At 35.9% G+C, this 24,360-nt stretch overlaps 1 protein-coding gene across 6 annotated transcripts in view; it reads right to left on the reverse strand.

Annotated features, from left to right (window-relative positions):
- Positions 1-24,360, reverse strand: part of LOC139688622 (dual specificity mitogen-activated protein kinase kinase 4-like) — a 35,915-nt gene that overhangs the window by 10,900 nt on the left and 655 nt on the right. For 2 of the 6 annotated variants that reach the window (XM_071586174.1, XM_071586171.1), the window contains exons 2-8: positions 22,299-22,385; positions 22,102-22,204; positions 18,046-18,171; positions 5,463-5,492; positions 4,912-4,975; positions 2,673-2,786; positions 79-198 (exon numbers count right to left, since the gene is read on the reverse strand). In XM_071586174.1, coding sequence (XP_071442275.1) covers positions 79-198; positions 2,673-2,786; positions 4,912-4,975; positions 5,463-5,492; positions 18,046-18,171; positions 22,102-22,204; positions 22,299-22,350 — 609 coding nt within the window. In that variant the 5' untranslated portion in view covers positions 22,351-22,385. The remainder of the gene's footprint in view (positions 1-78; positions 199-2,672; positions 2,787-4,911; positions 4,976-5,462; positions 5,493-18,045; positions 18,172-22,101; positions 22,205-22,298; positions 22,386-24,360) is intronic. The other 4 variants (XM_071586172.1, XM_071586175.1, XM_071586173.1 and 1 more) reach the window with 4 other exon arrangements.

The raw sequence follows: 24,360 nt of genomic DNA on the forward strand, positions 1-24,360 counted from the left end.
TGGAAAAAAAATGAATTTTCAATAACATGTCATTATTTGCCATTAAATATGAACTACTTTACTATGAATAATTCTTACCTCTTTGAAAAGAGCTCCATAAAATTGCACTATATATATACAATCGTTTGACTTCATTACAACCTCTAAATCCATTAAGAGCTGTTTTTGTTCTTTTTCATCAACTGTTGAGCGTATCCTCTGAAAAATTATTGCATTGTGATTAATTGCAATTCATAGTTTTTAAGATAATCAGGACACTCACAATAAACTTAAGGAACCAAATAAGCAGTTATTACTGCATTCAACACAATAACGAAAATAGTTTGTCGTACAAGTCAATCTTCACCATACAAGCTGAACCACGGTACTAAATGAATTACGTTCCTCTCTGGTTCTTTTCTCCTACCGGGATTTTAATGAGATTTTCCAAAGCCTATTATGCATTATTATTTTAATAATAAATAGGTACCTCATTACAGAACAAACAGTAAGATTTTTAATCTTGAGCACTTTATACCACAAGCACGTATGTACCAGCAAAAGAACTTATTTTTGGTCATACACTTGGAAACATTCAATTTTTTTCAGTAAAAAAATTAATTTCAAATATTAAGAATGGAATGTATTTCACTAGTCAAAATTGCTACCATGGCAGGTAAACCCTATCAAGCCCTTTACATAAATAATATCACATGAATTATTATTATTATTTCATTCCCCACTATCATGGGTATTCAATTGTAATAAACAGAAATTTTATAAAAAGAATATTAATACATAAAATTGAACACACAACACAAAATACATCAAATTTTTTGTGTGAATTAAGTATTAATCATTATTCATAATATCTTGAGAAATAAGCACAATTCAAGCATAAGCACTGGACCCATTTTTGATTTGGACATAGTTGGAAATGCAATTCATGAGGAAGAACTGGTGATGGTGGTGGGGCAAGAGGCATCACCATCATGGGAGATTAATGACATCAAGTGTTGCCAATCAATTTAACCTATGCTGCCATCAGTGCAAAGATGGAAATGTTTTTCTTTCCAAAAAGATGTATTTCCCCGAAGGGTTGTTGTATGAAATTCAAACAAAGCGAAAAGTCTACCAATACATTCTGATACGTGAAGGTATGGAATAAGCCTGCTCTCTGTAAATTTGGTGAGCATGGAATTATAAAAGCTGAAATTAGTTGTATAATGCTGCCATATCATAGAGGCTTTAAAAAAATAACTGAAGGTCATCACAATAACGAGGGAAGAGGGTAAACAAAAGCACTAGAGTGCACAAGGAATGCAATGGCTAGGAAAAGCAGACTTTGAGCGGAAACCATGAAGTATACCATGAAATGTTTTCATAAACTTGCTGAAAATACCTTCTTGAACTGAAGAGCGTTAATGAGTGATCAAGTGGGAACTGAAGAAGATACATCAAACAAAATACATTATTATAAAACAGCTACGTATATTTCAATCCTACAGGCTGTTACAAACAAATCTCTAGCTTGTGAGCAAATCACAAAGACATTTACAAAATTATCATGGAGCTATTTGGAAATCGGACACTTTCAAGAAACAATTTTATTTCTTGACCTACAAAACCTCAACGTCTCTACCAAGAAAACCAAGTACTTCTAAGAGCATTCCAGTAAAATATGAATCACAGGGACAAAATCCCCAAGTACAGGTAATGCATGTGAAAGATTGGAGGCTAGGCGGAAGAGAAAAGCGTCAAGACTCACATTTAATGAGGCATTACCACCGACTTCAGAGAGAAGGTGAGGAAGGAAATACAGAAATTCAAGTTGAGAACTCTTTACGAGGTCTTCGTCCAAAAATAGAAAGGGCAGTCACCTTCTGGTACACACCAATTTAAACAATACACAACATCAGTTATGTCTAATGTCCTTGCACATGTATCACATGTAATGCATACGTACAACTGGTATACACGTACTGGTATACACGTGCGCCTCTGCCCAAGAGTGGTGCAATGTTCAGTGAAAGTATGTGGACGTTGCAGTGAGGTATTTTTCCTTTTGAAACCTATCGAGACTGGATTGAATCGAAGCAGATTGCTTGACGTGAGGCCAATAACAATAACATTGAGGGTCCTTTGACGGAAATTTTGAGAGGACGATGCAAAAATGTCAAATGTGAGGGTCAGAAAGTTAATGAGTATAAAATAACAAACTCTACTTTGATAATCTAGCAGCCTATTGAGTGTTTTGCATTTTATTAATCAACACACACAGATACTAAAATCATAACTTTTTACTATTTTATAATGTCAAAAAATGGCAGCGCTTCATTACCAAGGATTTTGAAAACATTTAACAAATGCTCCTTCAACATACATAAGAGTTTAGTGATCACGCAACACTTTTATCAGTAATATTTCATGTTATCATTTAATCATGAACTTCTGCAAAGACAATGGATACCTAGGGGGTGTTCATGATCCTCATTTCACCCTTCATATAGGAATTATGAGTAAACCAGGGAGAAATAAAGGTAGAGAAACCATGAATCTTGCTTAAAAATTTTAAATGTCTTAATCAAAATTGAAAAAGAAGTACAAATGAGCGCTGATGCTCATGACCAGTCCAAATCATATCTTGTACTAAAAATAACAACTCTTAAGAGTCTTGATGATGAAAAACTCACCTTCACAGCCATAACAGTGTTACTTCTCCTATGTACCATTTTATTCACAGTTCCAAATGCACCCCTACCAATTTCACCTAAGTCTTGCAGATCATCAGATGTGAAGTCGTAGACCTACATGGAATAGTTTGAATGTAATAGCTATCAATTACTTTCTAAAACCTTTGTCACACAGTATAAAACCTATTAAATTTCTACTTTTATGACCTGATATATTATTACAGCAATAATCAATCAAGCCACTATTGCCATAATAATCAAAGATGGAGGGAAACTAAAATATGAAACCAATTAAATGGTATCAGCATCCTCACAATACTTTTGAAATTGACCAGGCACAATCAAATTTTAGTTTAGTCATGTGAATTTCATTAACATTCAACCAGCAGTTATTAACCTGTTATCAATAAAAAGTAATGAGGGATTCAGCTATCACATTGGAAATTCTCTTATGGTTTTAGGGTAAAGAAACAGAAATGCTCTTTTTATTTTTGTGGAAGCTCATACTTTTTCACTCAGTTATGTCAAGTTCTTGCCACTAATTTCTTTGTCACCTAAATAACACACAATCAAAATGAAATGAAATCCAAAAATACCCTTTTCAACAAAAAACTCCCTTCATAATGAAAACAGTATTACTTCTATTTCAATAACAAACAACATTTAATCAACTATGCAACTGTAAAAAAATTGCTAATCATGAACTGAGAAACTGAAAGGGTAATTACCTATAGCCTACACTCTATATTGCATACAGCTGCATCAATGGATAATCCTACCATAAACACTTCCAAAGAAACTGCGGGAGACGCCGCAACAGTAACATTTAACGGAGTCACCGCTAATGTGCATTTCAATGAAACTTGTTGCATTGAAATACCATATACACACCACGTTAAGCCAGTGTGTTCTTTTGAACTGCAATTTAGTTGATTCAAAGTTATTTCTGGGTGAATTTATCTAATGCCACTGTTTTAATAATTTTACAGAGATTTAATAAAGCTAAAATTTATATGCTTTTATAAGAGATTACACAGAATAAAAATTCCATTATCATACCGTGAACTACTCTAAGTGCATATTTAAAAGTACGGAACACGACAATCTCAGCTTGATGCTGGCCTTAACTCTCTCAGAATGATTATAAATCACAACATGAAATAAAGCCCCGAACCCACAGTGGAAATTGACCGACAACATTGCTCGCTACTCAATACACATCCAGGGCCCCATTTCTCAAAGCTACATATCCATTCACAAGTCTCTGAAAACCAGTGTTAGATCCAAATGAAGAAACTTGTGAATTTTCATACTGGTAATGACAACTACTGCACCATTTGTTACTATTTGCAACTCTACACATGTATTCAAACTGCAAGGATTTGCAAACTTGACTACATGCGGTACAGGCACCAGACTTAAGTAAGTACTGGAAGGAAATTTTGGCTGGAGAACATGAATTATTCTCCATATGAATGTAGATACATACATACACGTATATTCATGTAATTTTCCTTTTCCAAACATGAGAAATAAATTATTGAAGCATAACATCACCTAAAAGATCATACTTTACATAGGCTCATGTCTAAAATGCACATTGCACCCGAACCGATGAAAAATGTGGCCGAATGAAATTAAATACTTTTTTGCACACGAAGGGATGGTCAAAGCGTAAGAACTTAACTAATCACAACACATAAAAGCTCCTCTGCATATTCCCATCCTCTTCCCTTAATTGCAACCAACATTTGGTCCAAATACTTAACATCCTGCACGAGGGAACCCATTCGTGCAGTCAGAAACGGATTGCTTCAGATCACTCGTGAGATGCACATTGGTATTCTGATATGAAATTGTTTTATCTCAATGAATGCACACGCAATTTGGGATTTTCATCAAGAAGTATTTCATCAGTCTCAATTAAGAGAAATGCTCAAAAAGAGATGATAAAAGCTTGCGCTCATGTCACAGAATGGAGGATCATATCAAGTGTACACGCAAGTCAATCATTGGTAACATGACATCAAATTAGGATTATTTTGATAAATATTATCACTTGTTTTCATTGAGGAACTTTACATTTAGGAACACAACATGAGCTGGGAACACCCAACAATAAATTTGAATATTTTCATCTTTTTATATATGTAAAATTTGTTTATTGAAGACATGTGCAAATACCTATTTTCACACCACAAAATTGCTTTCATCCCAATGTAAATTAAATAATACTGACCATTTCTGGAGATAACTGCAATTTCCCTGAAGACTGAATACTTTGACACATTTTGAATCTTTCCCTGAAAAATAAAGTTATTAATAAGAATGATAAACAAGAGACTAAGAGCATAAAACCAAACAAAAATTCCAACCAACAACATATGCATCTTACCAAACATTTCATAAGTGCTCCACTGAAGGTAAGGTTATCACAAAAAACTAGGAAACAGAATTATGTCCGACATGTAATACTCCTAATCCTGCAGTTTTAGTTGATTTACTTTTATTAAAGAGAGCGGAATGATAACACAACGAGGTTGAAAATTTAAGGAACCCTCTATAAACATATTTCCTTCTTCCTAAGTCACATCTTAAAGAGCCAAAGGGAAGGGAATCCCATTTGCAACCTATCAACAATTCTAGTTTCTGAAAACCAGCAGAAATAAATTAAACAAATGTGCACACCACCAACGCATGCAAAGCACCAGCAGAAGTTTGCAGACACAACAATTCAAAAACACAAGTTGTGCAAACTAATAAAGAATTTATGAAAGAACTCCATCTCACCTTAGTTTGAAGCGATCAGGATGGCCATAGCTGCGAAAAAAAATAACACAAATAAAGCTTGGCATACAAGGTTGAGTAAAATAACAAAATATACATAGAATAAGCACAAGCAAGTGGACGTAAACATATTAGTGCAACCTAAGAGGGTGGAAATCAAAAGTGCATCAATGCCCATTGAACAAAAAACTTAAAATGTGCATTTCTTTTTACTTTGTCTCGAGTGTAAGCCACTAAAGTGAAATGAGCAATTTTACACATCAGCCATTCACGTCAAATCTCTAATTTGAAGGAGATAAGTACACAGCCCCAGATAATTCTTTAATTGCACCATGACAGAAATGACTGTTGAATTTCATTAGATATTTTATATGATTAGCTTCAGTCATATTTCAGTATTTTCTAACAAAGACTTGTAGAAAGATATAGGAAGAATTAATCCAAGATCTTGAATTGATTCAAAAGTTATACTCTATTAAAATAACGTTGAGAGAACATGAATGATAAAATCAGAGAATGACAAAACATGAATAGTCGAACAACGCCACTGAAACATTTTGTAAAGAGAAATATTTTAAGTCTAATACAGAGAAAATATTTACAAATGATGAATCAAATTGTAACATACTAAAAAATAAAAGCTTAACGTTTCCTTTCACTAATGTAATTTTGGTTATGTTAAATGAAATGATAGCTTTGCAATTTTCCAAATATGTACATAGTTTTATGCCTGTTCCATATTTTGACAGGTCACAATCAATTTGATTGATTTTAAAATAACTTTCAATATGATCAAACCAAAACCTTCACCAGAAATAATAATGAAATACGGAAAAGTATTGCCGTATGAATTAAAATAAAGAACTGCATAAACAGTCTAGATAGCCCAATGGATGTCTTGCAAAGTACTGTCCGTGTCAATTACACATCTACCGCAATTTTAGTGTGTATTTTGCAATAAAACTAATGTGATTTAACGATGAGAAATTTCCTTCAATGGTTAAGATTAAAAAGTTATGTTGGTAAGCATGGTAATAATTACCACCACAACACTACATTTTTACCATCACATCACCACAAAACCTAGTATTTTACATAAAAATCAAGATGATCAAGTCATTATAAGCATGAGAATGCCCAACATAGCGTTAAGGGATTTAATTGAGTAAATGGCTGAATATATCCAAATCCAACATCAATCCACCATTCTACAACAACTGATGGTTTCACTGCAGTAACTTTTAATAGCAATTATGGCAAAAATGTAGAAATCCCTAAAAAAGGTAGTGCTCCAAATTCAGTATGCAACCTAGACCATATGCCATCGCACTGACAGGCTGTTATCGGACTTCAGCAGATGACATGATTTTTTACTATTTTCATTAACTTTTTCTGATATTTTAAAAATAGTCATGTCATAGATGCCCGAGTATAAACAGAAACCACCTCTGAAAAACAGCATTTTTTTGGCTTCATAACCTGTGAAAGATTTGATTCCCAAAGATATTTATGCCAAAGATAACACTTTATTTCAATCTTCAGGTGAGGATACTTAACAAATAAATAATAAATTAGGCAGATTTTTAGAGACAGCATAAATAAATGTACCTCAGTAGACCAAAGTTTTACAGGGAAGGAGGTATATGTCTAATAAAACAATTCATCTGAATGACACAGAACTGGGTAGTCATAAATGAAGAACAGACTTATTGTCGAAACTCATGAATACACATTAAAAAAGATTCAATATTACTTCAAATTGCTCACCACTAGCAGAAATAACAAAAAAATCAACCCAGCCAGTACTAGCATATTAAAGTATACCAAAAGCATAGCTGTAAAAATAATAACCTTCCTGAAAACTTCTACGTATAGTGATAATATGAAAGCCTATTCGAGCAATCAAGAAGCCAACTACTACAATTTTGCAGCATTTTTCTTTTAAGGAAAGCTAATATGATCCCAAAACGCTAATAAAAATATTACAAAAAATAGCACTCCCACTAATGAATGCATTTACATCTCTTGTGAATGAGAAAGTACAGAGTTGCTATTAAAGCAATGAATACAGTTGTCGAAGGCCTTAGGAAAACAAATAGGCATATTTACTACAGTCATAACCTTTGTAATTTAGAAGCAATTAATCTCTCCAATGTCACACCAAGATTACCATTAATGCATCTAGTGGCACTGAAGATCGAAGTTTAGATTAAATTTGGAAGAGAAAGATGGAAATAATAAATACATGCTCACTTTAATGTACATTTTTTCTGATACATGTAATCAGGAATACCAAAACCTACTTTGGACACTATTTTCTTTGCAATTAAATTTAATATTAGGTACATATTAACCCTAAAAGATGGAACAATTATTATTATTTTGGAACATTTTGGATGGAAACAAGCTACCGAATGGTACAGCGACCACCCTCTTCTTTCTCCAAACAGAACACAACCCAACACCCTACTCTAGAACAGGCCCCTCTTCATCTCCGTATACATCCTTCCTCCCATCCTATTCTATTCCTACTTCTGTGCTTTCCTAACATTCTTCCCTCCCCTCTTCAATACCTCACTGCCGATCAACATAATCCATCTTTCCTCTCTCCCCCTTATGATTTCTCCCAAAACTCCCCTCCCTTCCCCCACCATACCTGGCACTTCCTCGTTTGTTTTCCTTTCCGTCCACGTCACCCTCTCCATCCATCTCCACACCCACGTCTCGAAATCCTCCAATCCATGCCCATCACCCAGCTTCAATTGCCAAGTTTCCACGCCATTCAAATCTAAGCTCCATATCAAAGATACTTATAGAGTAATTTGTGCAACTACATGAAATAGTGGAGTAATAATATCATCAACAAGACAGAGGTTATGCCATAGATTTAGGATTTATATAACCAGAGTAAAGAATATATTTATTGTTCAATGCTGGGAAAGTATTAAGCACATAGATAATCAATGGAAAATATTTCTTGCGGCCTGGGAGCTTTGGTGTATTCATAGATATACGATCCACCAACTTATTTTGTACCATCATCACTGCTGCCACTCCTGATCCCTTGATCCATTTAAGGGACCCTTAATTTTTACATTGAAAAATGTGAATCACTCTGTCCCAATTTTTTTCCCCTAATGTGAGCACGAAAAACTGAAAGAATGCACATCCAAGAGACAGGCACAGAAGTTTTGATACATTTTTGAAGATTATGACAAATGCCTTTAGCTTTTACAAGAAACTGGGTAATTGGCTTGCCAAAACACATCAGATAGTATGATATTTGGGAGTTCTTCTTGAGAAGTCTCTTCAAGGGTCCTCCAATTGGATATAAGCTTCTGAAATATCCATAACATATCACCACAAAGTCTGCACCCCACTAGCCATTACTTGAGGCACACACAAATGGCAACATATTTGGAAGAAAAAGCTGCACAATGCATGGAAAAATATTCATCAGAACAGTTCTAGCATTGGGATACTCATTTTAAATCCTGAATAATACAGTACTTGGAATGATTATTTGAAAGACCTGCTGGACAAGTTCTCTGGTCCATTAATTTAAGGTTGTCCAGCCACAAATAGAATAACACACCAAACAGGTATGCTGGATCATTGATGTCTTAATTGGTTACTGCAGCAACCTTCACAAGAATTCCGCTAACTTTCATAAGCTAAATAACTGAATCCAGCACTAAATTAATGATAATTTTCCATTGTGAAATCAGTTCATTTACCATGCTTGGTGGATATACAGGACGTGGCAGCATAACTTCCTTCTTTTAAACGTTAAACGCTTTCAAAAAAGTAAGTTAAATTGCCGCACCCTATAGCTAGACCCTCATTTTTCTATTCTGCAGTTGCTGACACTGACTTTTAGTGAAAAGAAGGTACTGCATATTGTACATTTCTCAATGATTTTAAAGCCACAGTAATGATTTTGGCCCCCCCCCCCCCGAGACATGAACACAACGAACATTCAAGTTACAGGAGCAAAACTGATATTTCTTGAGAAATGCTTGCTGGAACACTTGTATATCATTGAAGAACCAGTTTCCTTGGCACTCTTAGGTTTCTTTTCATATGTACTGCCTTATACCTTAAATTGGACAGTAAAAACATTTAGTATCAGAATAACATCTCCAATTATCCATTTAAAGAGCATTATTAAATGGATCAATGAAACAAAAACCCACAAACAAGTATCTATGGAAACTGTAATTTCTCTTCTTGTTCCACGGCAGCAGTTCATTTCTTCAGGGCTCCAGTTGTCTTCATGCTAGGCTCAAGGTCTATTATGAGCTCAATAAAATCCTCTACTAGGAAATAACATGAAGAGGACCATTGCAGCAATTAGAAATTGAATGAGTGCCCCCAACTAAGGCATAAATAAAAAGAATTGGGGATCACGATGGTGCTGTGGCTAACGTACTGGCCCCCCACCCATAGGGCCCGGGTTCGAATCCTGGAGACTGCAGATATTTCTAGTTGTGTCCTGGTCTCTACTTGAGGTGCTTTGTGGAGAGTACTTTGAATGAGTACGCCGTCCATCGGATGGGATGCTTAACTGCAGACACCTTTTGTTAAGAGTAGACTAATGCCGATGCCAGGTTTCTCTCTGCCCTTCCACCTTTCCTGTCCATACCTCATGGCACAAATGACCTCAGCTGTTGCTCGTCTCCCCAAATAACTGCCACTATTAAAGGAATCTTTACGAAACTTGCACATGTATGTGTCTCTCCTTAATCAACTCACAAGTGATAAGTTTTTACTTTGCCATTCTCAATAATTTGGTGTATACAGATGAATGACCATGTTACTCAGAAATGAGTAATCACTGAGAGCTGAATTTTTAAATATTTGAATGAATATTTAGCCAATATTAAGGCACTGAATACTTATTTAACAAAATAACAAAACAGGCACTCGGAAAACCATATCTGACTTTACTACATCATGATTGTTCTAAATAAAGTCATCCACAGAACTTTTCGTCCTAGTTCCTATTATTATTATTAGGTAATCTACCGGTTAAGGTAGGTTTTTGGATGGACATAATTACTAATTAAATAATTTGTGATCCCTAGCAAAACACAACATCCTACTCTACATCAGGTCCCTCTTCAGCTCTGAGTACTTTCTTCCTCCCTTCATCCCGTCCAACATCCCTATCCTGTTCCTTCCCTTTCCTCATTTGCCTAACATTCTCCCCTCAATTACAGTCTTCAACATCCCACTGCCTGTCAAGACCCCCTTCATCCACTTTTCCTGCCTCCATAGGAATGCTCCCAACAAACCCCTCTCTTCGCCCACCATACCAAGTACTTCCTCATTTGTTTTCTTCTCTGTCCATTTCACCTTCTCCATTCTTCTCCACAACCACATTTCAAAAGCCTCCAGTCTACATCTACCCTCCTGCTTCAATGACCACGTTTCCGCACTGTACATAGCTACGCTCCATATCAAAGTTTTTACGAGTCTTTTCTTCACATCCGTACAACGTCCCTGTCATCAGCTCCCTCCTCCTTGTGAAAGCCTCTTTGCCAAGCGCAATTCTTATCCTTACGTCCCTACTACTCTGACTGTGTTGGTCCAAAACACTACCGAGATACGTAAACTGTTCTACCTGCTCTAGTTTTTGCCCTCCTATTTTAATGTTTAGCTTAGCTTTTTTCTTTCTAGAAAATCGCATAACTTTTGTTTTATTAATATTGATTCTCATCCAATACGTGTCGCACTGAATTTCCAATTCACTAAGCAATGCTTGCAACCCCTTGGCTGACTGACAAGCTAAAGCTTGGTCATCAGCAAACCTAACTGATTTTACGAATTCCCCGCCCACTTTCATTCCTACCTCGAGTTCTTCCCATGCCTCTTTGATCATTTCCTCTGCAAACAGGTTGAACAGCAACGGTGATAATGGGCAACCCTGCCTTACATCCCTTCCTAACACTGCCCATCCAGATTCCCCGTTCCCCACCCGCACCTGAGCAGTCTGAGACATGTACAGGTTACGGATTAGCCTCCTTTCCCTCCAATCTATTCCTATTTTCTGCAATATACTCATTAGTTTTTCCCAATTCACTCTATCGAACGCTTTTTCGAAATCTACGAAACAGGCAAATACCTCCTGGTTGTGTTCTATATTCCTCTCGATTAATAATCTCATTCCTGCAATGGCATCACACGTACCTCTCCCCTTCCTAAACCCAAACTGATCATCCCCTAAGTAATCATTTGCCCTACTCTCTATCCTTTTGTTTATGATCCTGAGAACAACTTTAGCTGCGTGGGATATCAAACTTATCGTCCTGTAGTCCTCACATGATGTAGCCATTACCTTTTTCGGAATAGGAACTAAAACTGATCTCACAAAGTCTTCCGGCCAGATTCCTTCCTCATAGATACTACGAATCAGCCCATATAGCCTCTTCCTCCCACATTAGTTCCACAGGAATGTTATCCACCCCCACGGCCTTATTTAGTTTCATCTCGCTTAATGCTCTTTCTATCTCATCGCCTAGTATGCCTGTACCTAAGCTATCTTCCTCTACGTCATGTTCCATTTCTATGTCTAACTTTGTTGGTCTAAGTTCTTTACTATACAGTTCTTCTATATACTCCTTCCATCTCTCTTGAATCATAGTTCCTATGTTAACATTTTATTTTGTAACATGATCACTAACATAGCTGTTGTATCAGACTGCTACTTCCTTTAAAAGTTAATTAAATATGACTAAAAAGTACACAACTGGTGAAAACTATTTACATTATTTCCCTGCAGCAGCAGAAAAGACATTTAAGCACATTTCTAACATGAACACAAAGGAACCCCCCCATCTAAATGTAAAACATTCTTTGGAACAGGTATACACTAAATCAGCAAAACATAAGGAAAAAAGAGAGGAACATGCTCCAATTTTAGCATGTTACTTAAACAATAGCACTGAACTATTCATTTGATACTAAATTGTACAACATATTTTACTAACTGACCACATTTGTTCCCTGTCACTACATAAAAGCAATATTAGATAATTTGACAATAATACTGGCAGGGTGAGGGCATTACCCAAACTTGGTGTTCAAGCCACTACTGTGAGAAGGGGGATAAAAGTAAGCCAAAAACCATCTCCGTATGACACACCCTCCACATCTCCACTGGCTGGTTCACAGGCACATGCAACCGTAGGTGCTCTAGTGTACCTATGCAACTGAGATCAGGACAATCAGGACAAAGCAATGGGATTCAGAGAGAAAGAAGGAATTTCTTTGCCCAAATTCCCGTTGTCTCTAAAGCCACCACTCTGTGCATTTGCTGTCTTTCCAAATGCTGTGAAGTACATAGTATAACTCACTCTACTGTATTCAAATGATGGCCATTCACCTGTATCTTCACTCAATGGAGCCAATAATTTCCATTAAATTATTCGCAGAGCAGAAAAATGCAAAATTTATTTTACTTATTTAAGTGACCTGTGATTTGCTGGGCAAAGTGTCCAAACAACATGGGAATGCTGGCAATTTCCTTTGAGAATGAGATAACCTCCTCATGAGTTCCACCACCGTCCCAGTTGCAGAGGTATTTTTATAAATCAAACGGCATGGGAGAGCATAGATATGGTGTCCGTGTGATATGGATACATGCACTGCAGGGAATTAGGGAGATCTCAATCATATTTAAGCATCAAGTGTAGTTGTACACGGGTGGATATTTGGGTTAGAGCACAACTTCACTTTCAATTGTGGGGAAAATTACTTTAAAGAGAGGGCAACACTAATTATCACTGCGGTGAGACTGCATTAACGGACTCGGTACACCTATGAATTCCACGACTTTCCCTGGAAGGAATCTTCATTTCCCACAGTGATTATTTAAATGGTGACAATTTATCATAGTGGAAATTGCCATTTGTTATGCTAATACGAAGGCGCTCAAACTTGACTAATGCCCCTGTTATTAGGGAAAAGAGAGAAATATTACAAATCCCTGGATGTTAAAGACTTTAAAGTGTGTAAGTACACACAATTACACATTTAAAATGCTACTGTGTTTAGGAAATGTGTTTACACTGTTTAGAAATGTGAACAAGTAAAAAAATGGCATCGGATAATACTTATGAAATTTTTTACATTAATTATGACAAATGAAAATCACTGTGTAAATATCCAAATTTAATTTATTTAAGCAACCATGGCTTCTAGATTTTATGCCGTTATCAATGTGTTGGATCAGGTGAGCAGTCTCCCGCTGAATAGACTGCTGCTAGGTAATTGAATGATATTTGGCACATCAAATTATTGATTTGTGGAAACAAATGAAGCGATTGCACTTCACCGTAATGTTTGAGCATGCCCTTCAGATTCACTGCAATTCATTCTTAAAATAATGCAAGAACTTCCAACATTTAAACGAAACTTCGGCACGATCAAATTGGATGCTTTGCCAAAAATGACAATGTTTATGTTAAGAGACAAGTTCGCCTCAAGCCTTTTATTAGAGTTGCACCTATTTGCACAGTGTTTGTGCATGATTTGATATCAATTATTGATTGAAAATTGGCAATTTTCCAAAAAATAAAATTTAATTCAACCGGTTTCAATATAACTAAATCATCGTCAGGTGATGATGTTCAGGCACCTGAAGAGGATGTAGTTACATTGAAATCGGTCACATTAAATTTTATTTTTTGGAAAATTACCAATTTTTAATTAATTATGATATTCCACCAGATCACATTGAAACATCTCTTTTTATTTGATATCAACTTTTGTTTTTAGTTTCCTTCAGATGTGCTTTTTCTCCAGGGTTAATTACTGCATAACTTATTTAGAATGTTCTTGTATTTGCATACCTTTAAGAGATATGTATCTAAATGCATCACCCGGAATCAAATTAATGTTGTGAAGTTTGATATGTCCAGGAACAAACTGACTGATTTTTATATTCAATTTATACAGCTGTATTTAACAACCTTTGATGAACAACACTGAGTACATTTCAAATGAAAAAACTGATGACTGCACTGAACACACTCCCATGCAGACACATCCACTTCAATGACTTCGGATATTCTTTAGAAACATTTGGATTAAACTTTCTTCAATGAACGTCACTAGGGAAACCTTCAACTGTATTTGGCTACCACTTATTACCACTGGAATAACAAGCCAAACTACCAGATTAACCCAGTCAATTGGTACACATCAATTTGACATACAACAAAGAACAGTGAACTGCCTATACTGTCCCAAAATACTTAAAATGAAAAACTCTCTAAAATTATATGCATAGGGCTTCAAATTCCATTATGTGGAACGTTTCCTGCTGTTCTATCAAGATGGGAGTAGTGAGGATTTAAGAACAAAGAATGACCATCTTAACAATGCCAAATAGCTACAAATAGTAACTCGAAAAATGAACCACGCAAACTTGAAAATCTTGAGGCAGATCTCGAAATTCATTACAATTTTTCCCTATCCCAAGTAAAAGGGAAATGAGTTATCACTCATTCCTAAATCTATTTCTTCCAGAAACTGTTGGGTATTGGCCTGTGGATGGGCTTTACGAAAGGGGGCCTTGCAAGCTCTGCAGAGAGCTGGAATTCCATTCTACCTCCCCCTTTATTTCCTCACCAACTATGAGATCTTTAATACAGGATTATAGTTCCCTAGTTCTCAGGAGTTCCCTATCTCATTAGTATGAATAAAGAGGAATATACCGGGAGTCTTCAAGGAAATCATGGCTCAAGTCAAACCCTCGGAAGAAGGATGATAGTGCCATGGCAATTCTTAACTAACCAGTAGGTAGCAGCCAACCCTGCCAGCTGTTGCGAAGTAACTCCATGTATGGCATTTATGCACCTGCATAAAATATATTAGCTTTTGTGGATATAATTGGCATCGCTGATTATTATTCAAACTGACTCATGAGGTACGAGTTGACAGAAATTACCATTTATAAAGCTCATAAAACCTTTCCAAAGAATTTGAATGATTTTCTACGAGACAATGAAAGGAAAAGGATCTCACACACAGGCAAGATGTCCCTCATATCTTTTGAGACATTTTAAAATAAATATTTGCAAAAAATAAATAAGAGTGAAACTTCCCTTCATGATTATCCCCAACAAGAAACAAGGTCTCTTGAAACAGAAAGTTTGTCCTTTACCCTACAAAACAAATAATGTTTCCACAGATGGATGGAGAATATTATTTACACAATTGTTATGATTATGATCATTTTAACTACTTCTGTTTATTCTTCCAGTCTTTGTTCATGCTCGGCAAAGAAGTGTATCCTTAAGTAACGAACACTTAAATGATACATGTATTTCATTGCCTAGTTTTACACATTGTTTTGCCAAAGAATTATTTCTCATCTCTGCTGTTTTGTTCTAAGTAGTCATATATGACATTCGTATTAATCATAAATATTATCCCGACAATCGTGTCAATAAACAACCCCAATAAAATTCCTACAATGACTTTTTTTAAGAAAGGCTAATTCGACTTCATTTTCCAAAGAAACTGCGGGAGATGCCGCGACAGTAACTTTTAACGGAGTCATCCGCTAATATGCATTTCAATGCAACAATTTCAGAGAGTAAAAAATGTAAAAAAGTGTAAAAGATCCAAGTCAAGGCGAATGAATTTTACACTCTGAAATTGTTGCATGGATTCATTTTCTTTTATGCATCATTACAACTCAGGAGAACTATATTAATGCTGTCACAGAGTTCAACAACTTTCCACAGCATATTTTCCATAGAAGAGGCAGAGATAGCTTGATTCATATTTCATCGTAGACATGACAGGAGAGCTACTAAATGTATTTTATGCAAGCATTATAGAGTTAGGGCAATATCATGTAATATAGCAACCTTAAGTTTGACACAAAATTAAATCAGCTGAAAAACTAATTAATGTTGAAAGGAAAGAAAAATTGAAAGTGAATGTTAAAGGGTTACGTACATGGTTTTAAAATAGGAAACTAAAAATTTACGCATTTGAATACGTTCTTTAAGGTCTATCCTGAAAACTATTACTCTCTAAGAAAGAATAACCGAGCTTAAATGTAAACCTATATGGATACTTACTTTTCCATTTATCCTTCAACATTTTTCCATTGTGGCATGGCTTCACATATAAATGCACAATATGCTACGTGGCTATGCCCACAAATTGATTGCCCAATTGCAATAATCTTTACAAATTAATTTTTACACCTGAAACATCCTAACTTGATACCAACTAACTTTCCTTGGGGAGTTTGAGAAAGACCACACACCTGCAAATACACGTTTAACCACTATCCACCTCTAGTTTACAATTTGGGAGAATTGATAGCAGATGAATTGCACCATTTCTTTATACTTAGTTTAAATGTTCGGAAAAATTTAAAATATCTTGCAAAGAAATATCGTGGGGCTGATATAGATAAACCATGTCGGATCAATTAGTACAGAATTTTATAAGTGCAGCACACCAATGATATGCTAACAGGTTCCCTGAAGCAAAATATACTTAATTGTGACTATTATTGATGGGATCCTTCAATTTCCGCCATTGAAAACTCTGCCAACAGGCAGAGAGAGCACTACTCAAGAGAAGTGAATCCTGCCAATCAAAAGAGCCAGCAGTGAGAGAGTGCTGGATTTCTTTCACCCAGAATCATAGTGTATTCTATTCTTCACGAGTAATAATATACGCCTTGGTACTGCGGTACCATGAATAAAGGAAATTCCCTAAAGTCATACTCTTGGGCAGTGAATAAAGGAGGCCAGGGATGGATGGCCACAAATTTTTTTGAAAATAATATTCAAGAAATATGAATACATGAATTACAATAATCATAATGGAATCCCATACTGCGGAACATGGGCAGGTATCAATAATGCACATGATATAGGGTAAAATCATCAAAATAGAAATGAACAATAAAAAGGAAATTACTCACTTGAAAACATGGGAGTGATTGATTGATTATGAAAATTTATTGACAATTTAGTTTGACTGAACATAAAGTAAAATTGGCAATTCACTGTGGAGACCCATGTGGGTCACTGTTTTGCACAAATCAAGAGTTCGAGAGTGATTGCTACTTTGTAAAACACATTTTAATTTCACTACATGTCAAGTGTGAGGCACTACTGGTCATTGCCAAGGGAAGACATTACCCATTAACCCTGAGTGTGCATGAGTGACTGAGACTCACTCGGGTTACTGTACTTCCAGAGCAAGCGATAAATCATATATTTAATATCATTCACTCATCCCACTTTCTTCAGCTTTCAGATTTCATCAAATTTCCCATTCCCCTTCTCCTCTTTGATCCGGTGCCCGCGGCCCTAGGGAATTTCCTTAGTAGTCGAGGAGCTGTTGTAATATTCACCACTAATTAACAGCGGTACTCTTTTGCAAGAACAACTGCCAATCATAACTCTATGGAAAATAATTAACCCTAGTTTAAAGAATAGCTTACAGAAAACTAAAATATATGCTGAGGAAAAAAGGAAACAAATTGGAAGATAGGAAAACAGTATTTTCAAAGATTTAAGATACTAAAAACATGGAAACCACTGACCGGGACTTCTCAGGGGTGGATTCTTGTGCTGACCTAGCACGAGGGAGTCCAGGTCTAGACCTAATCAGACTTGAATTAATTATGTCTTCCCGAGAGGAGTTAGATGCAGGTTGAGCAGTCTTGCACCTTTTCCAGGAAGAGAGAGGTATGATTGGCTCAACAATTTGTTATGAATACAGGCATTAACCCAATGAGAATTCAGGGGTTGCAAAACAAAAAATATCTTTAATTAGTCCCCAGAATATAATGATAACATTTACAAATAAAAATACCCTTACGTGCTTAAAGAAACAAAAGTACTCAAACATTCATTTATAAACACGCCAACGAATTTGAAAATTTCAGCATGAAAAGTGAATGGATGAATGCTTAATAAGAGTATGGAACCTGAATCAAATTATTATCTTCTGAATGAGCTCAATGGAAACTTAGATACATACAAACTACATGTAACTGCATAAAGTTGGTGCAGAAGAGTTTATTTGGTATGTAGAATTAATGATAGCACTGACATAATTTCTGCAACAACATTTGTACACTATGGCTAATTCAATCTAACTCTGGAACTGATTGGAAAAAACAAATCCGCCTACATGCATTCTGTATTATTTAACAGCATGACTCTTGAAATACATGAACAATTTTAAAATAACTCACAATCACAAAACAACTACCATGCACACTGAGATGACTTGAGACTGAGAATGTTACACGCAATAAAATCCAATCTCATTTAATCACATAGCTAAGTAATTGCTACAACATTATATTACATATGGTCCCCAGGAAAACTTAACATAATATTTATTGATGAAGGTTTGACCTGATAAAAATTACTATATGTTTATTTACTTTAATCAGAAATAATTGCAACATTTTGTTGCAAAATATACATATATATATATATATGTGTATGTATATATATATATGTATATATATATATATGTATATATATATGTATATATGTATATATATATATATATATATATATATATATATATATATATATATATACATATATATACCTAATTCCCCTAAAGCACCCAAAATTTCAGAGTTTAAGAGGACGCATCGATAGTTTAACTGGCTAAAACACTCAGCCGGACATCGAGGTATCCGGGTTCAAATCCTGGTCAAGGCAAACGATTTTTACACATTGAAATTGTTGAATTGAAACTAAATTTGATAGTGTGTGAGTGTAAGGCTTCCCCAGAGTGAAAATAATGAGGAAGATGTCATGGGTTTCTACCGTGAAGGTCCACCTAATGCAAAGACAGTTTCACAGGCATTCCAGACAGCTTCTTTTGGGCGAAAGTGACCTCTCACCTGAAGAAGCTGGCTTGAATGCCTCACACAACTATATTGAAATCAGATATGATATTAAATCCAAGATTCCTTCTTCATTACATTTGAATGTTTCCAGCCGTAAAATCCCACGTAAAAAGGGGTAGTTTATTGGCTTAAAGCTGCAGAGAATAAGTCTTATAAATTACATGCATTAAAATTATTATTCGATGTAATTGTAACTGTTGGTAACAAACTTTAAATAAGCCTATATTTGTCTGCACAGAATAGTAGATTCACAGTTGATCTACAACCAATCATAAAAGTTACATGCCGTGTCTTTTTAAGTTTCATTATAACATGGTTTCATTTTTCCATACCATGCCAAGAGGCTCAAGGAAGGTGATGGCAGACTATTCGCCCAATCTTGTCAGAAGCAGTTTATTCCGAATTCAGAATGAGGGCTGGGGCAGTTTGCAAGAAATCTAGACAATTTTGTTCGACACAATTTCACTACATAGATAAGTTAACGTTGGTAGCGTTGAAATGACAAAAGTAATTACAACTAGCATGTTGTGCTTTCCTGGTGAATCAATTGTAGGTACGTGGTGTTCTTAAGTAGCATACTGTCTGATATTGTTTAGCAAAAATGCTTCTTAGTCTGACTCTGCATTTATTTCTTAGGTGTAGCCTGTAACCTAAAAGACGATGGCTGAGTTAGACATTGAAATGTTGGTACTACAAAACCCACCATGTTTAATACCCAAGTACTCAACGCATATAGAATACTTCAGTTAAGGAAAGTTTAAAACACCTATAACTGTGATAAAAGGTGAAGTGTTGGTGACGTTTTTGATTCAGCATGAAAAAAATAAAACCTTCCAAGTGACTAAATGACAGACATAGTCAATGCAGATTTCCCAGGGATAACTTTCAAAAATCCAGAGAGAGGAATTCTTCTACCACAACCACTAACTACTACATACACGGATTTCATTTACTTAAAAGAGGAAGAAATTGCAATGGAGCAAGAGGTCGTAGATCCTTACACCGAGGGTAACCTAGACAAAAGTAAAAGAATGCTGGCATAAAAAATTGCTTTATCATATTAAATACACACACACATATTTACTGGATTTCTCTAAAAAAAACAGAAATAAGATCAAACTACTATCCTTAAAACTAAACCATTACTACACAAGGTGTAAATCTAGCAGAAAGCTTTTACTCAAAAATTACCCAAAATACACTCATAATCAACCCACATGTGCATGTAATTTGTAATTCATTGAAAACCACTCAAACCCTATAGTCATGGTTTCACCCACGAGACAAGACATGTAAGACAGTGACTGCATGCCAATGCATTGCCAAATGAGAAGGATAAACGAGCCTCGGAAGCACTAATTCCAATACACCCAGTCAAACGAATACCTAAACTAACCCTTGAAACACCTTCTACTTAGTTGGATGACAGTAACACTATGGTGCAAAATGCAATACTAACCACTAATGCATGAATGAACATCGCTTCCAAAACAGCATCATGAAGATAGGATTAGAAGTGTAATGGCATCACTACAATGCTATGCTATGATGGGATTAAATAATGGAATTCATGCTTAAACATAAATATATTACTGACAATTATTTCGAGTATCGTCTAAAAAATGGTCTATTGCTTGAAGGAACTATGGGAACTCAAATAATAGGTTTCAAAAAGTAAAAAAATGTAATAATTAATGTTTCACATCTGATGAAATGTCAAAATGTTCTATCTAGTTAGTGCATCAATTACATGCTAGGCTTGATACCTATTTCATTTACACCACCTATAAGACAAAAAATAAGCACACTTGAATAACTAAATAATATTTTTTTTCAGTGCTGAGAGATGTGGTTAAATAATTAATGCAATAGTACATGAATATTTTTACATGGATAATTCATTAATTTAGGAATATATTTTTAAATGACCCAGGACACACAACGCTCTGACAGCACAAATGAAGCCCCAAGGGATAAAGCATAAATTAACAGAAACACTTTTACAAACGGAGTAGTAGTAGTTTTAAGGGGAGGCGACCGACAGCTAAGGTCATTTGCGCCATAGGGGATGGACAGGAAAGGATGAAGGGTGGAGAGAAACCCGGCGTCGGCATTAGCCTGCTCTTTACGAAAGGCGCCAAGGGGTCCGCAGTTTAACGTCCCATCCGACGGACGGCGTACTCACTCAAAGTGCCCTCCACAAAGCACCTCAAGTAGGGATCGAGATACCTCTGAAAAATATTCAACACCGCCGGGATTTGAACCCGCGCCCTCAGGGTGGGAAGCCAGTACGTTAGCCCCCGCACCATCTCGATCCCCTTTTACAAACGGATCCATTTAGAATAGACAAGTATCATAAATAAGCTGATGGATAATGTACTAAATGATTGCATTTCAAACAGGCAATGCTGCTTGGGGCGACATTGCATTGCCCCAGCATGAGACCTTTAAACTTGATACTATGGGTGGCTGGTGAGTTAATGATGAAATATAATGCAAACAAATAATGAATTTCCTATGGATAAGTTTTGATAACAGCACTAACCCAAAGACTTTTACCATAGAACACTCAAAGTTTTTTTACAGAAATTATTTTGTCATGTGAAACTCATTATGTGTTTCAATTGATGTAAATTGACACTCATTCTTGATATAAATGTTTTTAAAAAATTATTATAATTAAAAGAACAAAGATGCATGCATTTGAATAATGAAGTAACTTACAAATGAGTCGGAAAGCTGCTAGCGTTGAAAGCTAAATTACTTTGAGGTGTCGTCGTCTTGGACGAAGAAGGAGTGAAGGACAGTTTTAGTCTTCTTCTATCAACTAGAAGAAAATTTGTTGAAATGACACATCAAACAGCTGAAATGTTTCCTATTGCAATGCAAGCACATTGATAGTTTTAGAGAACTGTAAGTACCTCCTGACTTATCAAGTCCCTGAAACTCTTCATTGTCATAGTTGAAGTCCATGTCCTGGAAAGGGCTGTGTCTGCTACCACCTGTGACTGCGGAAAAATCCATCCAAATCACTGAACATACTCGATTGAACATACAAAAGACGACTGTTTCCTTCCCCCTACATGGATATCACCACAAGGAAATTACTCCTAATTGCATACTTAGGATTCAAATGACAGTACAAATTCCCTTGGCTCATCATTACATATCCCCGTGGCCTATACCACCAGAGATTACTCAACACAAGGTTAAGTCTTGAAAGAATCCATACTTAAATGATATTGTTTTTGTATTTCTTGTAATGTAAAATGTTGTTCAATATAGTTATCATGTTTCTCAAAAATTATTACTCCCAAATTCAGACAAATACTTAAACTTAGTTTAACTCTCAATTTTAAAACAAATACAATTCTCTAAATGATTTTAATTGTGTTGGCATACAATGTTATGACTTTAGTGAGATGATCTTCCTGCAGGGTTCGAGGAGTAGTCGACAGTACATGGGATCCTCAAGAGATAAATTTGATTTTGGAATTAGATCGAGTTCAGCAGAGGGGGGCTAGATTTGTCAAAAATTGTTATGACCAACGCAGTAGCGTAACTACTTTAATAGAAAATTTAGGCTGGGATTCCCTTACACAGAAGCGTTTACAAGATAGATTAAACTTATTAAAAACATTTAAAGATGGGTCCTTTTCCGATGACATCAAGGACATAATACGGACCCCAACATATTACGGGCGGAGGGATCACGAATATAAGATTAGAGAGATAGACTGCAAGACAGACAGGTTTAAATGGTATTTTTTCCAAGAACAATAGAGACTAGAATGCTTGTAATCGAAATCCCCCAGGAGCCGGTTCGACATAATAAGTATTAAACTACAAGGTAGCGACTGCGCATGTTTATATGATTAATTTATATATTTTTTTGCAGGTTCCCCCCATCCATTTGAAAAACCCTAACCCCCTCATCCCTTACCCTTTCCTCCTGGTGCTGCACCCCCTGCCACACACCTTTTTGGTGGCTCGCAGGGTATTGATGTAGATGTAGTAGCATTTAGGGGAGGAGCCCGACAGCCGAGGTCATTTGCGCCATGGGGGATAGACAGGAAAGGATGAAGGGTGGAGAGCAACCCGGGGTCGGCATTAGCATACTCTTTACGAATGGCGCCAAGGGGTCCCCAGCTTAACGTCCCGTCCGACGGACGGCGTACTCACAAAGCACTTCAAGTAGGGATCGAGATACCTCTGAAAAATATTCAACACCGCCGGGATATGAACCCGGGCCCTCTGGGCGGGAAGCCTGTACGGTAGCCCACGCACCATCTCGATCCCCGCAGAGTTCGATCAAATATGATATTGTAGACACACAATGTTTTGTGTTCCTTACAATGAGCGCAGAAACAAAAACGTGCGCTAACTTTTCCATTTAATTCCCAAGTAGGTTCCGAATGGGAGTGAATCATTGAATAATGCTTGCCACTTCTAAGGCATTGGCTTTGATCACCTATTGATTAATTATAGGAATCATTCGTTCAACACTATGTTATCAAATTGTTTGACCAAATACATTTCCAGCAATGCACAACATTGCACCGATAGTTTAATTAAAATTTTTGCTTCGGATATACAGTAAAGTTACAATAAAAGCAGTAAACATAATACAAAGGAACACGTTGACAAAACCTAAGAGCTACTTAGACCCCTCAGGGGTAAATAAATACAGCAACTACTATGAACTTACATTGACGGAAGGATTTATTTGAAGTGAATGCGGAAATTATAACTCAAACTAAGCAGAATAAATTATAAATGGCATTATTGTTTACCGAATACTAAAAAAACATACACTATTTTTATTAAATAGTTCATAAATTAAACAATTCTCAAGGACTACTCTGGCGATTTCACTGACTTTTATTGATAAAAATAGAGCTAAATCCAAACAATTGCCGAAAAAGTATCTTGAATTGACTTTAGAACATATACAAATATTTTGGGGGGTTAATATGTGCACAA

The sequence above is a fragment of the Hetaerina americana genome, unplaced genomic scaffold (genome assembly GCF_022747635.1).
Source record: "Hetaerina americana unplaced genomic scaffold, ioHetAmer1.1.p SCAF_21, whole genome shotgun sequence".
NCBI classification, from domain to species: Eukaryota; Metazoa; Arthropoda; class Insecta; order Odonata; family Calopterygidae; genus Hetaerina; species Hetaerina americana.